The sequence below is a fragment of the Onychostruthus taczanowskii genome, unplaced genomic scaffold (genome assembly GCF_017590055.1).
Source record: "Onychostruthus taczanowskii isolate IOZ18803 unplaced genomic scaffold, ASM1759005v1 scaffold44, whole genome shotgun sequence".
Taxonomy (NCBI): domain Eukaryota; kingdom Metazoa; phylum Chordata; class Aves; order Passeriformes; family Passeridae; genus Onychostruthus; species Onychostruthus taczanowskii.
The window spans coordinates 6465487-6483319 of record NW_024501903.1 but is presented as its reverse complement, the minus strand read 5'-3'; the positions used below and the strand labels follow the sequence as shown (position 1 = coordinate 6483319).

The window sequence follows — 17833 nt, the reverse complement described above, 5'->3', positions numbered from 1 at the left end:
TTTTTTTTTTTTTTTGTTTTTTTGTTTTTGGTTGTTGAGTGAGAGACTACCTTTTAGCTTGTGTAATCAACCTTCCTTTAAAATCACTGCTAGGGTTACTGGGGTAAGTAAGGGTTATTTATATGCTTGAAGTCTGACATGCCAAAATATTTTGTGAAATGGGTTGAAAGTAACTTTTAGACTTGGTTTTCATTGGGGTTTTTTTAATACTGGCATTTTTTAAGGCTTTATTACAATATACTAAAAAGAGGAAAAAAATTTTGTCTTAGTTTATGTGATTTTCCCTTAAGTACAGAATCTTGTGGTACTATTAAATGACCTTGGTAGGTTGAATTTGCCCTTATATAGCCAAGTGAGGCAATTAATATCTCAGGTGAATGTGTTCTCCAGCTGCAGGAAGTATATTAAAATTCTCACAGCAACTAAATCCCTCACAACTCCATTGACAATTGCCAGCAGCTTCTAGGAAGAGCTAAGCAGCCTCATTATAAATCATCAGGTGAACGGAATGAAGTTCAGTGTTTAAAGAAAATCAGAACAATAATTTCATAAAATTGAAGCACAAAGCCCAGTGGAGACTAAGAATTAAGAAGTAAGTTATTAGATTTTTAAGCAATCATATGCAATAAAGCAGCTGAAATAGAGTTTTATGATAAATAATATTGCGAATGCAAATCTGATTCATTCTAATGGCTACTATAATTAACTGCATGGTGTGTAAGGTGCTAATTTTGTGGATGAATAATTGGTTAAAACAAGTTTTATGCATTGCAGTGTAATATGCTTGTTCAATTTTCCACTTAATTTCAATTAATATAGGTTTTACATGTACTTCACTGATGCAGTTTTTATGCCTATTATTTTTAATTAGGGAAAAGAAATACCTTGGTAGAACAGAACAAATGAGCAGCACTGTGTGTTTTTCCAAGTTTTTTTTTTATTAATATGCTTCAACTTCGTATTGTTTAGCCTTCCAAAATGTTAATAATCACTGCTCCTGCGGTTGACTGGAAATGGTGGTGCCAGCTTCCACATAAAACAAAGGGGGAAAAGGAATCTTTCTGTTCTCTCATTTGTTTTCTGACCTCTACACAGTGTTTTTCAGTTCAAACCATGTGTTTTGTTACCCTTCCTGGTGTTTCCAGTGCTGCAATAGATTTTAGTGATTAGAACTGTGGGGTGATTTTCTTGTTCACCACTGAAAAGGTGCGCTTGTATGCAGTCATGTCTGCTTGATGACAGAATTGATCACCAGCTTGAGATTCTTACCCTTTTCCAATGAAGGTGCCTACCCATCAGAATGGGTTCTTGTCTTCTGGATGGATATTGTTAAACTAGATGAGTGCCACTCTGAGAGTCATATATTAGTCTTCATTTCTTTGCCTCAATCTTCTCATGGCACAAAATACTTCTCAGATTGTGCTGCCTCTGCAGCTCAGATGGGCAAGTGTGAGCAGCATCCCTGCCCCTCCTCAGTGCTTCTGTGGCAGGCAGACTCTCATGGAATGGACAGATTATTTGCATTCCCTTTACTCTGGGCTGCCCACAAAAGGGACTCCCTAGCTCCTAGGGTTGCTGCTTGGTAGATACAAGCAGAGCAAAAGTTCTAACAGAGCTTTTTATTTGTCCTGCCTGCAGAGATAAACCTTTTTAGGTATCACATAAATATCCAGTACCATCAATGCAGTTGTTTTATCTCTGACTCTTCTCACTTCCCCAGTATTAAAGATCTTGTGGCCAGAATGCAGCAAGAAAGAAAATCTCTTACCAATACTTCCTTAGTTTACCTGGTGCTGTCAACAGAGGAAATCTGTGTTAGTAATAACTGTGTGCTATGAAACTTAAAGGTATTCAAGGTGATGCTGAATGAATTTTTTTCTGTGCATTTTACAGAAGCAGAAATAGAGAATAGTAGAGCAAACATCACTCTTTGAAAGCCAAAAAAATTAACATTCACCAGTTCTGACTAAAGAGAGTAATTGCCTGTTTGTGTAAACCCACACTGTCAAACCCTTCACAGATTTTAATGTATTTGCCTGTATTGCATTGCTCTCCTCACTTCATAAAGAGAGATAGAAGTAGGAGAGTTATTGGGGGTAACTTTTGGTACAGTAAAGGAGTGGTGCCTAGGTCAGTCTGTTTGCACAGGATTAGCTTCATGTCTCTGAAATAAAAGTGTTTTCATAGAATTATAGAATGGCTTGGATTGGAAGAGACCTTAAAGATCATGTAGTTCTAATTCCTCTGCCATGAGCAAGAACACCTTCCACCAAACCAGACTGCTCAGGCCCCCACCCAACCTGGCCTTCAGCACTGCCACAGATGGGGCATTGACAACTTCCCTGGGCAACAGAGTCCACTGATTTTCCAGAAGTGGAACTTTTTTTGTAAGGTTTCTAGAGAACAAACCTCTTATTATCATTTACACTTCAACCAATATTTCTGAAGGTTTGAAGAGATTTCTGCAGGTTGAGAGAAGTTTCTGGGTTCCCTAAAATATTATGTTACAATTCCCATGGTGCACGCTTTAAAAATACACATGAAAGAGCAGTACTCTAAAACTAAGATATGTGAGGTGAGCTGATGAGCTGCAGAGAGAAGTACATCATCTGGATAATACAATATTTAAAGAAAACCTCTGCTTTCATTTCTTTGTTTTTATTCTAACATGGTTAGTGTGTGTACCAATAGAAACATCTTTTATGAGTTGCTTAAGACATTTAAAATACTTTTTCCACTGTTAGTAATTAAGCCACCAGCAGATGTCTGAAGGTCTGGCTGTATCCCAGCCCTACTCACTAAACCCCTCTGCTTGTTCCCTGACAGGCCAGATGACTCTGAGGACGCAGCATGTGCAGGACTCCAAGATGGGCTTTGTAATCAATGCAATATACTCCATGGCCTATGGGCTCCACAACATGCAGCTGTCCTTGTGCCCAGGCTACGTGGGCCTCTGTGATGCCATGAAGCCCATAGATGGTCGGAAACTCCTGGAATCCCTCATGAAGACTAACTTTACTGGGGTCTCTGGGGACATGATCTTGTTTGATGAGAATGGTGATTCACCAGGAAGGTAACGTTGACATTTGTCAAACTGTTTAATAGCACAGATGCCAACAGTAGGTATGTGCAGACTTGACAACAGAGCTAAGATCTCATACTCCTAGTTTTACATTTCCTGATTCCTGTACTTATTTTGCAAAAATAGATTTTTTTTTTAATGTGCATTTTTTTATGGCATTTCAAGTTAGAGATGTAGACTTTCAGGTGTAAAAGCTTCCTGCATTAATTTACATTTTCATCTGTACCATTTAAAAGTATTAATATTGAAAACAAATTATCAGACCCTTATGTTTGTAGACCATGATGTCCACCACAGCTTATTTCTCTCTTTATGTGGGTGTTTAAGTGTATGTGTTTGGTTGACCTAAAAACAATCATACCAGACTTAGCTCTTTTATTAAGAAAGCTACAATAATATCAGAAATATTGTACTGATGCATCTGGGATTTTTTTAATCAGAATTATTAAAAACCTGCTTACATATATTCCAAAGGAAATATTTCCACTTGCATAACACAGTAAGTTACCAATCCATACTGCGCTGCTCTAAGAAAAATTGAATTTAAACAAGCTTATTTTGCTGATAGCATGTATACATATGTATACATACATATATGAAATGTGAGACAAGTTTTTCTATGACACATGTATCCATAGAAACGCACATTGGAAACAGTCTTGAGGTGGGGATTTTTCTGGTTTCTGCCTAGTGAATTTTCAGAGGAAGAACAGCAAGTATGATAGTATTCAAAGTCTATTTATTCCCTATGTTTTGATGTATTTTCTGTCTCATTCACTGCTTTTGCTCCAGTATTGTTTGAGATAACCCATTATGTCCACATTATTGGAAGGTTTTAAACACCTTTGTTATGGTGCCATACAAACAGATGATTAGAGGGAAAATTTAAATTAATAAAAATATTCATTTAAATTTTGTCTCCTCCCACTAATGTGAACAGAAAGGAAATAATTAAATTCCTAGTAGAAATGGTTTGGAAATTTTAAACTCATTGGTCAAAATATTTTGACATTTCCAAAAATTTCTGCTATTTCAAACCTGATTTTTCTTCATTCTATTTGCAAACCTGTAAATTCAGCATTCTCCCCAAAAGCAAGCATTACAGCTCCCTACACAGCAGTCTGTGTCTGTTTCTGGAGACACAAATTTTCAAATTCTTCAGACTCAGACTATAAGGAAGGGCACTGTGAGCCACTTGGAGAACTCAGGCACAAACTGGCAGAAGCCTAGGAAAATTTCAGATGGAATCTTGTTTTCAGACCTTTTTGAGCATGAGCAAGGCTGTCTTCTGCAAAACGTTTCTATTTTTACAAATAGCTGAATTTTGAAGAAAGGTGTTAAATCTGATTTTTTCTGGCCAAATTCTTTATAAAAGACATCTCAGACTTCTTTAAAAGGATTTCTTTTTTGTTTTAAAGATGCTCAGATGCAGTGGATTTTATCCTACCCCCATTCCAATCGGTCTGTTGTATAAAAATGACTGCATTAGTGAGCGATGTGTGACCTGCCAAAAACAAATATGTGACTTGACAGCATCAATAACAATATCTAAATATTGCAAAGAAATCTTTTGCTTTCCTTCTCCTAATGTTGTCATTCTTAACAAGAATAATTTAACACCATTTGTTGTAAGGAATTTAATTTAATATCTTGGGTATTTTTAAATTCTAAGAAAGATGATGAAGAAATTAGATCACGTGAAGTCATTTGCTCAGTCACAATTGGACATAAGTAGTTCCCTGAAGAGCACGGGGACACCATGTGGAATGTGTCCCTCAGGATAGCTCAACTTTAAGAAGGTCCAGCTTCCCTGGATTTGTGTGATATTTGTGTCTACTCAAACCAATAAATTGTGTGTGGTTGCAAAGTGGTACCAGAATTTGTTTTCTTTTGAATCATAGTTATTTATCCCCTCTTGTACAACAATAGTCACAGCATTAAATCCAGTACATGTGCTTAAGTCAGAAAACATTGAGTCAAAGTGTACTCTTTCATGATTAAGAGGATTTTATAGGAAGCTCCATTTTTAACTTCCAGGTTTTGAGTAGTGTATAGTCTTTTAAGCACTGTCAAATACTATTTGCAAGATCTTGAAGATGGTGCAGTCATACTGGAACAACTCATCTGCCCTGTTCCCTTGCACTGATAACTCTATCTTCACTTGGGAGGAATTTAAAACAGGAATCTAAATCCTCACAGCTGTACTGTGGTGGTGGTGCTAAGCAGGAAATCAGAACATAAAAAGCCTTTCTGACCTAGATAGCTCAGGATTTTAATGTATAGAAAAAAGTATAATTTTTGATATTATACAACAGATGATTAATCCTACAAGATGCTTTGAATCCTGACCCTGTTTCAAAGTGCTTTATGTGTATGTTGTGTTTTAACCAGTCAGACAATCTAGTGTTGGGCCTGTTTTATGTGAGTCAGGAGACATGGGAAAAAAATAGTATGGAAGCCATGATTCCTCAGAAAGATAACAATTATCTGTAAATATTATCAAAACTCTAAAGGAGGAATTGAGGAGGGAAGAACAGGCAAGAAAAAACAAGATACTGTGTTTTGACTGTGCTACCAGTAGAATATATGTTCCTAGCAACATCATGGCACTTCTGTTTTGAAACGAGTATTTTGCACAGTGATTAGAGCACTGCTGGAAATGTGCTATTGTACCATCTGGTCTCTCCTATCCTAAAGTGACAAACTGTCCCTATATTATCTCAAGGAACCTCCAGGGAACCAGTGACTCATGAGCCTTCACTGCAGCAATGGGCTTACTGAATCTGGCTATTTCTACCCATCCATCAGTGCTGCTCTCCATAGAGAAGAGAGACAAGACTTATTGAGGCAATACTGTATTAAATTTGTTAGGTTCTTTTCCAGTATTCCCCTTGTGATGTATGCATGGACCTACTACTGGGGGGGATCATTGGTTTAGGTTCTGTGGCCTGTCAAACACTGGCAGTACTTTACATGAAACCCTAAACTAAAAGCTTTAACAAAGTTATACTCATAGGTGTATTGCAGTGTCTGACAATATTGAATAATGGCTCTGCTGTGGATTCTGTGCTAACTTTTTGTTAATCTGTTAATCCTTGACAAACTGTTACTATGGCTGTGAACCTCAGAAAAAATTAGTTTATAAGCATGTGCACGAGTCTGTTTCTTTGGATTTGTACTTGTGTTATCTGGATTCAATTACTTTGTGTCCGTCTGGCATTCATATCTCCAACTTTGAGATCATTATTGAAGCTGTGGACATTTCCTTCTTTATACAATATGGATAGTGGAATATTTCAAAATCTAGAAGTGTAACAATTATTCATTCTACGTGTGCTTATTTCTTCTTCTTTGGAAAGATTCAAGAACAATACAATGTGTGTAATATCACATTGTCCATTCAGTCAGACTCCACTTTCATTTCCTTTATAAAGCTGCTTACAGTCCTGATCCTGCCCTGCATGTCATTTTTGCATTGAATCCCTGCTGTACCATAGTTTCCCCACTGTGTCAGAATTTTTCATGATGCAAAGCATCTTGAGATCAATAGATGAACAATATTATAAAATCGTTTTACTGTAATTTTTTATTTTTTAACGTCAGCATGGGTAAAATACTGATGTTAGATATAGCATGGCTACTGCTTGTCTGTCTTAAAAGTGTTTCCTCAAAATTTAAGAAATATCTGTGTATGAGTAATGGTTTAACCCCAACCAGAAACAAAGTACCTTGCAGCTGCTTGTTCAGTCCTGCATCAACAGAATCAGAGAGAGAACTAAAAGAGCAAGAGCAAGAAAACTTATTGACTGGGATACAGACAGTTTAACAAGAAAAGCAAAAGCCATCCACACAAGCAAAGCAAACCAAGAAATTCTTTCATTTCTTCCTAGGTAGGCAGGTAGTTCAGCCACTTCCAAAAGAACAGGGCCCCATCATGCATAATGGTGACTTGGGAAGACAAATGCCATACCTTCAAACATCCCCTCCTTCCTTCTTCTTCCCCCTACTTTATACACTGAGTATGATATCATGTGGTCTGAATACTCCTTGGGTCACTTGGAGCTAGGTCTCCTCTCAACTTCCCATTCATTCCCAACCTCCTTGCCCACTTGACACTGCAAAAAGGCTTTGGCCCTGTGTAAATCCTGCTCATCAATAACAAAAACATCTCTATATTATAAACTGTTTTCAGCACAAATCTAAAACACAAACCTATACCAGACACTGTTAAGAAGAAAATTAACTCTACTCCAACTAAACCCAGCAGGGTATCTTACTAGGGAGATTGTTGGATTTAATGAGCAGGTTATTTTCCTCATTTGTACATTGAACTTCATAAATTACACTCTTACAATACCACTCTTAATGGAACCCTGCCTATATGCTTTGCCTTCAGGACTAATTTGGTGCCTACTGACAGGAAAAAGATGTGTCCTTGTTTATGAGGCAGCTTTTCTAAAGTCAAGATTCTCTTAACCTTCTTGGTCTATATTGTTTTCTTGTTTTCCATTAGTTAATTTCATATTGCTTAGACATATTAATTCCAACTCCACTAAAGAGGAGGCAAAGAAAAGCATGGGACAATTTCTTCAGAACCTGCCCAACCTTTCACACATGCCTTATAAAAAAAGTGCTAAAAGAACAGGGCTGTATGGCAGAAAGGTGGGCTGGTGTTCTGTAGGAGAAGGTGAGTCCTTTGTGGCTCCACAGACTTTCTGCAAGAGTGTGGGAACTGAAGAGAAAATAAGAGGAAGAGGAATATGAAACTGACAACTCTAATTAGCTCTATCTTTGACCCAAAAGCAGCCTAGAACTGAGTCATGAGTACTTTTCCATACCATACTGTTCAAAGAGTGAAATGTATTTCAATCACCAAGGAATTACACAAAAATGATTGTATGGACGGAAAAGACCAGCATTTACTGATACAATGTTGGAGAAGAGAAAGGGGAAAGAAAAAGAAAAAAAGGAAAGATTCCTGGACTCTCTGTGCCTTAAGAGTGATGACTGATTCTTCTTTGGGTGCCACACCAAATTTCATCTTGCAGTCTTACAGCACAGGAACTTTCCTTTGATCACACAGAGGTTGCTTCTACCTCACTTTGAGAGTTTATCTATCATCTCCTTCCCTCAGGAGGGAAAGAAGCACCTGCAGACAGTGAAGAGGACATAGTGTTAGGAGTTGGCATATAGGTTTAGATTACTCAACATCTGCTGTAAAGGGAACTGGGGCTTCATATGCAATTGGCTTCCAGGGCTGGAAGCTGCACAGATGTAATTCTGTTTCACTAATTTCATTGGTTTTTTTTAACTAAATTGTCATTCTCAGAAAGACAGTCACTTAACCCCAGAGTGTTCAGGGAAATTTTTATGGCGATGGAAAAATACCCCAAAAAAACCCCAGCAGTAAATCCAAAGCCAAACATTATAAAAAGCAAATAAAGAAAACACCTCAGCCCCCCAACTTAACATACAAAGGAAAAACAAGATTATGATATCACAAAAAGTATTCTGAGATACTCAGAGTATCGTACTCATAATTCTTTAAATTTTTTCTTCTTCATTTCAATGTGCTTGATTTTTGACTGCATGGTGTTCCTTTGATTTGAAATATTTCAAGATGTTCTCCTCAACTCAGCTATGTCTCTCCTTTCTGTTTCCAAAGATATGAAATCATGAATTTTAAACAAATGGGGAAGGACTACTTTGATTATATCAATGTTGGCAGCTGGGACAACGGTGAGCTGAAAATGGACGATGATGAAATATGGTCGGAGAAAAGTAATATCATCAGATCTGTGTGCAGTGAACCCTGTGAAAAAGGCCAGATAAAGGTAAATATTTTCTTCTTTTTCTTCAGTCTTGCAGTATACACAGCCTTGAAATTTGAAAACAAGTTTTTTTCTTTACTTCTAAATGGAGAGAGTATCCCACACTTAAATTTAAATGTACAGATTTATGTATTTAGTTCTTATTCTTATCATAATCATCTCACTATTTTAATAAGCTGCCATTTTCTTGACTCCTATATCTGTGGACTGCTGATTTTTTTTTTTTTTTTAGTTTATATTTTGAATGCTTTCAAAGAGGTATTGTTTGAAGGCTTTTTGCTGCATATTTTTAGAGCATCTGATTCAGTGGAGTGCAAATCCCTGACTAGGACTTGTCAGTACAATTAATTACTTGCAGGTAAATTATAAATAATAATTGCTACTATTTCAATGTTAGACGTAGTCACCCAGACTGGAACATTATTAATCAGACCTTAAGTCTGTGGTATCATCAGAGAACATCAACTACTACCACTACTTCAAATATCAGGAAATGTAGGTTACATATTTTTTAATCATACTTGTTTTACTGCTTCTTTGTTTCCCAGGTTTTTTATTTTTTCTTCCCCCCTTTCCATGCTGGAGCACGGAGTGTAGATGAGTCTGTCATATATTAATTATATACTATTTTCCTTCAGCATCTCATGATGCCTCCTGCAGAACAGTTAAAATACTGCAAGTCTGTAGCTTACCATGCAGTCATTTATATAAAAGCCATTGGAACGAGGAGATGGGCATGTTTAACCATAAAAAAAATCAGGTGTGATTTCTGACAAGTCTCACTGGAAGCTCAGTTTTCTCATGTCTTTAAACAGCATGACTGAAAATTGGGAAGCAGATGCAGAGAGGGGCTGGGGGAAGCACGACCAGTCTCTGCAACACAAAATGAATTTTTTTAGTCTTAGTTTTACAGAGTTTTAGGACACGGTCACCTGGTTTGATTCACTAATTAGTCTTTGGCAGAGTCATTTAAGTGAGTTTCATCAGACCGATTGTATTTGTCTCCAGTGTAAACATAAGGAATCATGTCAGACTTATGAATAATATGCTGTTCCAGATGAGGAGTCATCTCACCCTTGTGTAGGCTTTGAAAATAGCTGAGATCAAGCTTGGTGTAGAATGACTTCTTTCTCTTCATTGGCAGTAAAAGACACCCAGACAGGACGGCTGGTTCTGATGAGAACACACATGTTGCAGGTGTGTTCTCACACATAAATGCACATAAATGCAGGTGGAACAAGTTGCTCCCACAGTCACCAAACTTGGGTCTGTTAGCTTGCTCCAGGCACAGACACACACGGGGAGGACAGAGGTGGATAAACAACTAACATCTTCAGAACTGCATTGCTCTGAGTTCCTTCATGATCTGTTGTCACAACACTGCTGAAGGGAAGTATCTTGTGGTCTTCACTAGCACAGTCACCTTCCACCTTCTGCCCATGATCCCAAGGATCCTCTCAAGAGGTTCCTTCACTATGAAGCCAAGTCATCATACACTTAGATATATGCTTGAAGCCCAGTGCTTGAAATATTCTGTTTGCACCTCATTTTGTTATGGGTCATAAATCAATCTCAAGAGTTTACCGGAGTTTTTATCTTCATGGTCTTCACAAATGATGGTGGGGCCTTGACCCAGCTCTGTGGTGATTTTCCTGCAAACTTCTGTGTGACTGAGTTCTTATGGAGGAATTAAAAACATTGAATGTAATGCTATCCAACATTCAGCTAGAGTTGTGAATCCATCCACAGGATTTTATAAAACCCAAATACAACCCAACTCTATAAATTTGAAATAGTGTGGACATATGATCATCTAAATAAATATGGTTTCAAAGGATTGTACAGATGACAAGGGGAAAGGAAAATAGTATTTGAAAAAAAAAATTTTCTCTTAAAAAGGACAGAAGAAATAATTTATAGTTAAGTGATACAACAAAGAATTATGCAGGAAATAAAAAATAAAAGGATGAAAAACTGCTGGCTAAGAAACTTAACACAAAAAAGTCTGACTTTACTCTGAGTCTTGAAGAACAATTATCTTGATTTCTAGAGGAGGATACAAAATGCTTCTCTGGTAAGAAAAGTTCTAGGCAAGAAATTATCAGTGTACCAGTGTCCTGATTGATTTGTCAAATTCCAAGTATTTTACAGAAGATCTTCATTGACCAGAAAGTTGCACAGAAAAGGGTAAATTCATGTAGAATTTAAGAAGGGTAGTTCATGTAGAATTTTAGGTGTTTTGATAATAGCATAAGGTTTTTATTTTTCCATTTAATTTTTTTGACTATTATATAAAAATAAAACTATGGATTTTTATAATATGTCAGGGTAATCAAAATATGTTCCTTGAAATTAGAACAAACTTTCTAAAAATTGATTTTCCCAAATACAAAAAGTTTGTCCTTTTTTTTCAACTTTTCATTCTATTTAGAAATGAAAGAAATCCCAAAATTTTATTTATTCTGGAGGACAGATATTATGTTTTGCAACTAACTCTAGTCCCAGTTCTTGCAGAATAAATCACCTATGATCTTCTAGCCTTTCTATCAATTTAACTGTTTTGGTGTTGCTGTTTTTCTTTTCATAATCTACAATTAAAAGCAAAACAAAACAAAAGCAACCAAACCACAAAATTTGAAGTTTTTCAAGTCCCTGTATTGCTCAGGAAAATTAGGTAATAGAATTTGTTTTTCACTGCAGCATTGCAAAGAACAATCCCATTATTTTTGATTATACTCCTTTACATGTTTGGTTTTTTAATTAAAACTGCAATAAAGACATTTGGCTTTGAATACACTTTTTGAATTCATCATTGCAAAAGATTAAAAAAGTCATCCTATTTCTTATGCTATAATTGGGAGTATTTGTTTGTAAACTGTTTGGGAAGAGGAGAGAAACTGGGAATACTTTATTTCAAAAGCAAGACATATTGACAAGAAGCACAGATGTTCCCAGAGATGATAAATAAGGATCTTTAAAAATTTGCATTTCAATCCTAAGCATGCAGTAACATTTGATAGTAAATTATGAAATGAGTAATCAGGTCAGATGTTAGAATGGAGAAAGATAAGATTCTCACCTTTAAATGGTGATTAGAAATGCAGTAATTAAATCATTCTGGGAAAAGCATGTTCAGTTTGCTGTATGGAAAAATCAATCAATTTTTAATAAATCAGTCACTACTGGATGAAAAATAAGCACCCAAAAGTCTTTGGGTAACCAACACTTAGGGACATGGTACTGTTGGCATGTTTCTCTGTATGGACCACATTGGAGTGAATTATTTGTCTTCACTCTCATGCACTGACTTCTGTAGGCACATTGACATCTATGGAGCTTTGCAAATTCTAAGAGGGAAAAAAAAGATCTTTTTTGTCATTCTCTACCTCCACTTATACTTCTCTGGGATTGCTGGATTCTTTCTTCTGGCACCTACATGATGGGAGAACTAAGAACTTTTGTCACATTTTATCTTTGAAAACATATCATGAAAAGGAATAATTAAATTTCAAAAACTCTTCTATTAGAAAAAAAAAATGCATTAAAAAATTAAATTAGAGACTGGGTCAGCATGAATGTGTGTTTATGCTGCTAAAACAAAATGTCAATTTTTGTCTCAGGTGATCCGTAAAGGAGAAGTGAGTTGCTGTTGGACCTGCACTCCTTGTAAAGAAAATGAATATGTCTCTGATGAATACACATGCAAAGCCTGCCAGCTTGGCTCTTGGCCCAACGAGGAGCTCACAGGTAAATGAGATAAGGTTGTGCTTGTGTTGTCAATGAAAGTGCTCATCTAATGAGCTGAAGAAACAAATGGCAGATACAGGTGAGTGTGAGGATGGTTTTGGTCAAAGGGAACATGGAGATAAAGGTAAAATTTGGACTGAAGCTGATCTTTATCTCCTGAACCTGATCCAGGAATTATTCTCATAGTTCAACTCCTTTCTTAAGATCTGAATTACTAGATCTTGAAATAATAAAAAAAGAGTCATGGTTTTTTATTCAGTCCTGTCCTAACCTCTAGCTGGTAATATAGATTTTACCCTTCCCAAAATAGATACAAAAATAAGTGCTTATCAGAGAAATTATTAAGGAAGGTCAAATTTAAGAGTTTTGTTATTCCCCCAAGCAGAAGAATAATGCAATATCTTCTTTTTTAATCTGACAAAGTTCTGATTTAGTTGCTGTAGTTCCTGCAGCTAAAAGCTTGAGTTCTCCAAAGAGACTTTGGTTTACATTAGTCCTTTGTTCATCAGAGTCTTCTGGAGCACAGTGTTCACCCTTGCCTTGACATAGACCTCTATGCTCTTGCAGAATACCAGTTAGGCTTCTCTGGAGATAAATTACTCCCACATTGTATCCTACAACCTCTCTTCTTTATGAGTAAGAAACAGAATTGAATATTCAATTATTCAGGGCACAAACCACTTCAAAACACTGTTCTCACTGTGTCAGGCTCTCTATAGACAAGGAGAGAAAGGACAAGTTTGCTTTGGGTTTTTTTTTTCTAGAAGAAGTCACAGACCAGATTTGCATATAGTTTCTATGGATGAGGGGAAAGACTTTGAAGTGTGAGGGAAGACAAAGGAAAATGCAGTTTGCTGCATGAATTTATGTAAGTGGGAGAGCATAAGGCAAGGTTTGGCCTCTAGGTAGGTTTTATTTACTGTTTTTACAGATTTTATTTTACGGATTTTATTTGTTGTATTTCCTGTATTATTTACTGTATTTTATTTTACAAATTTTATTTACTATATTTCCTGTTTAAGGACTGTTGCATTGCTGTGATAAAGGAACTTGTCTACCAAATTATTGCAAGAATATTATTTAACCATTGAACTGATGGGGTACTTTTCAGAAAATGTCAAACATGACACTTTCCCAAGAAAAACACCTTTCAACTGAGAAAACTGGGCTAGCAGTAAAATGGACTTTCAAGTTCTGCTGTGTCTGTACTCCCACAGCCCTGCTCCCCCAGTTCTGCGTCCCTGGGAAACCAGCAACCAACCAGCAAAGCCTTCTTCTCTCAGGGAAAGATTTCTTGTGCCAGGAGAATGGAGAAGGGGAGAAAAAGAGAACAGGCTGTGTGTCCCCAAAACAGAGTATTGAGGATTGGTTACCATGTGAGGTACACTTCTCAGAAGCTTGCAAAGGCCACACTGCAGGGACCAGCTTACTGCACCAGGCTGGTCAGTTCATGAAGGTCAACAAGTGCAACAGGTCAGCTCCTCAGCCTCCAGGGATTTTGTCCGAGATATTGTAGATCCCAGCTCATGCCCCTGTTTAGGTGAGCACCGAGGTTTTACCCAGCATAGATCAGCTAAAAAAGGAGCTGCAACAAGTCATTTAAGAGGGCATTTGTTCCAAGTGCCACCAAAGAAGACAGAGAACCAGTGGTGGGAAGGAACTGTCCACTGCCTTGGTGAAGTTTGTGTAATTAGACACTAAGCACCATTTGTAAGGCAAAGTGGAGTGACCAGGCCCCAGGCCTACCCTCAGGCTCTGTGCTTTGAGCTGGCTCTTTCCATGGTTCAAGCATGGTTCACCATGTTCCACATTCAATGACATGGTGTTGTGGTCTCCCGGGAGGATGAACCCTCTGAAAATCTAACTTTGCCCTCAGAATGGAAAAGTGGGATGGGTTGGCCTGCCAAAACTTTCATAGGTTGAGAAAATGGTTTTCCACCTATCAGTGATTGTTTTTAAGGAAATCAGTTGTATTTTTGCTCAAGCCAACAGATTTGTGCATTACATGAGCAAACATTTTGTGTTTGTTTACAAAATTATATTTTGCAAACCATTTGTCTGGCATCAGACATGTATTTTATGCCTTTATGGGGACCAAAATTAATCTGTACACAAAAGAACCCTTGACATCAGTGCCAAGCAACATTCCTCAGGAGATCTAACACTTGTTCCTCAGCCAGGCACAAATTTGGCAGGCCCTATCTGGAAGCCAAACACCTCCCCCCAAAACACCACCTCTTTGGTCTTCATGAGAACAGCTGGTGGAATGTGCCCTCCTAGTAATAAATAGGACACCCATCTCACAACTTCAGAGCTGCCTAGTCCCCACCCAGCTCATTATCAGCATGATGGCTGGATCTTGTCTTGTATAACTTTGTATCACAAAGAGATTTTAAGAAATCTATTCCCAGCTTATCCATACAAAATAATGAGCTGTGTTTTTAATGACTGTATTCCTAGTGCCAACTCTTGTGCTTATAAAAAAACTGCCTCTCAATCTTGTTTAAAACATAGGGTTTAGTAATAAATGTGTGTTAAAAGTTAGAAGAGGTTGGTGTATTTTGTATTCTGTCAAGGAAATTTCCTTTCTGTTTGTTAAAGTATACAGCAATCTCCTTGAAATGCCCCTACATCTGATACTGCAGCATACTAAGTCTCTTTGCTGCTTGATAAAGCCATTTCCTAGGGAATGTCAGCTCCACAAGGCTACACATACAAAACCTCATTAGAATAAGTCTTCCCTGCATGATCACTTTCAGATGAGTCCTGTAAGTTTATCAGCCATGCACCTGAAATGGCTTTCAACATGGAGCTGCACCTCACTGTTTGCCAGAGATCTGACCTTGGATAAAAACTTACTTGGAATCCTTTCTTGGCTCACATAACAAAAGATTACTTACATCTTTCTTATGCTCAATGATCAGCATCAGTTTTGTGCCATGAAGTTCACTAAATAAAACATGTAATGGCAGGGATGTTACTGACAGAAAGGAAGACAGATTAATGCACTTTTTCAGCCGCCTATGGAATATCAAAAGTCAGATGCAGCAGGGGGAAGACAGAAGGGATGCAATATGTGTAGGAAAACAAAGTTATTCTCAGAACAGAAAAAGACATTGAAGTGCTGAAGTACAAAAAAGCACAGATAATCCAAAGGTAGTGGAAAAGGTAAGTGGGAGCAAGAGTTTCTCTTGATTAAATCAGTTACTGGAAAATGTCTCCACCTAGAAGTGAAGATGAGACAAGAAAGAGAATGTTAACTGCCCACATTTTATTTTGTCACAAATTTCAGATTGCTTTTGCATGCAAAATTCCCCAGGGATCAGGCTCCTCCTTGGACAGAAACCTAGTAAGTTCCTTCCTTCTCTCAAGATTTATATGTACTATCCCAACATGTACCAGAAGTAATTTATGCTTCCCAATCTGCTGTAGCCCCTCTAAGTCCCCATGTGTTGTGTTGGCAGCATCCATACAACACAGCACCAGTTTACTCATTAATATGGCCAACGTGGCTGAGACACAGACCCAGCTACAGCAGGAGGAACTCAGTGGTTTAAGTCCAGAAGTAGATGCCAGTCACTCCTCTCTTCCTCAAAGCTCTTCTTTGTGTTATATTCACAGCAGGTGGAAAAGAAATAGATGCCACACAAGTTTAGATACAGGTGAAGGGATTTTCTTAGTGCTGATGACCAACACTGATGCTGACTTTTCCAAAGCTTTGGGAGAATCTGAGGATGTGAGCTTCTGCATTTAAAAATGGTGCCCTAGAAAGACCAAATAAATTTTGTTCAATGTCTCAGAGCTTTTTCAGTATATATAGGAGCATCTTGGTTCAGTTACCAATAACATTTAAGGACCTTTTGGGGTGAGAAAGAAGCAATTATTCTGTCTTTCTGACATTCAAAGACAGCATACAACAATACCAAAACCGAAGTTTTGTCTAGTCACCTCAGGAATGGCAAGAAAATTAGATTATATTAATTTCAGTGACAATTGGATTATTTTCAGGTTGTATTGACATTTTTCACAGTCTCTGTGTATTCCAAATATGCTGACTATTTGATTTTCTTAATTGAATTCCCATGAAAATAGGAGCTTAACTATTTACACCTCTTGAAATGTTTTCTTTGCCATTCAAGGGTGAGAGTATATATCAGAAATACGTATTTTTTTCTATAGCTACAAAAATGCTTTAACCAAATAAAGTACAGTAAAGCCAGGATAACAGTGTGATTTTGCTGCCCATCTGGAAGTGATAGATAAGAGATGGATTATCCAAAAAACCCTTGGATGGAAAGGATTGAAAAATGTGTGTGGCAGGGTCTGAGCCTCAGTTGTCCCCTAAGACTGGATTCTGCCCCTCACTCAGGCAAAAGGTGATTAATCTCTTGCCCGAAATATTCTCAAAGGGTATCTGCTTGCTCCCATCAGGCTGCTTTCTTGTATTCCCTCTTGCAAAAATGTTGCAGGCATGGGTGATTTCAGCAATTATCTGACGCAGGTCAGAACACAATCTAGTCTGTGCTGACATTGATTTTTCTGCTGAAACATTACTAGGATCTTGCTTTTTGATCATGATTGTTAAGGCTATAATTGAGACTGAGGGTAAGAGAACACAATTTTCATCTGGTTATTTCTAGTGTTAAAAATGCACATCAGCAGAAATAATGTCCTGTTTTCTGTGCCCCTTATTTCCCCTTCCTTTTTATTTCTTACTCTGAAGGAAATGTAATCATTGCTATAAGTCACTTTCATTCTATTCCTCTTGAAAAAGGTATATGTGGACGAGTTAAGGGTCCAGGGGGCAATATTATGACCAGGATCTCATTTTCTGCTCCCTTGGTTCTCAGTTTGCACACTTTTCTTCCCTCAACTGCTTGTTCCAGATAGGGTGTGAACTTCAGCTTCCAGTCCAGTGTGAGCCACACAGCACTTCAGGCTCGAGTGAGCTCATTCAATATTGCTGAGCTTAACAAGCAGCGCTTGCAGGCTCCCTGGCTGGATAAACAGGAACTAGCCAACAAAGCCAGAAGGATCCACTTGTAATTGTGCCTTATGTTATGGAAAGTTTGCATTTGGAACAAAACATTTACAACACACAGAGCCAGCACTTTTAAGTGAAACTTAAATCAAAACACTAGAACTGGCACAAGGATAGACCTGATTTTTGTAA

The 17833-nt window shown here is 37.5% G+C and overlaps 1 protein-coding gene across 1 annotated transcript in view; it reads left to right on the top strand.

Annotated features, from left to right (window-relative positions):
- GRM5 (glutamate metabotropic receptor 5) overlaps positions 1-17833 on the top strand; it is a 231737-nt gene that overhangs the window by 184512 nt on the left and 29392 nt on the right. The window contains exons 5-7 of the mRNA XM_041414099.1: positions 2827-3073; positions 8748-8916; positions 12534-12660. Of these exons, the coding sequence (XP_041270033.1) occupies positions 2827-3073; positions 8748-8916; positions 12534-12660 (543 nt within the window). The remainder of the gene's footprint in view (positions 1-2826; positions 3074-8747; positions 8917-12533; positions 12661-17833) is intronic.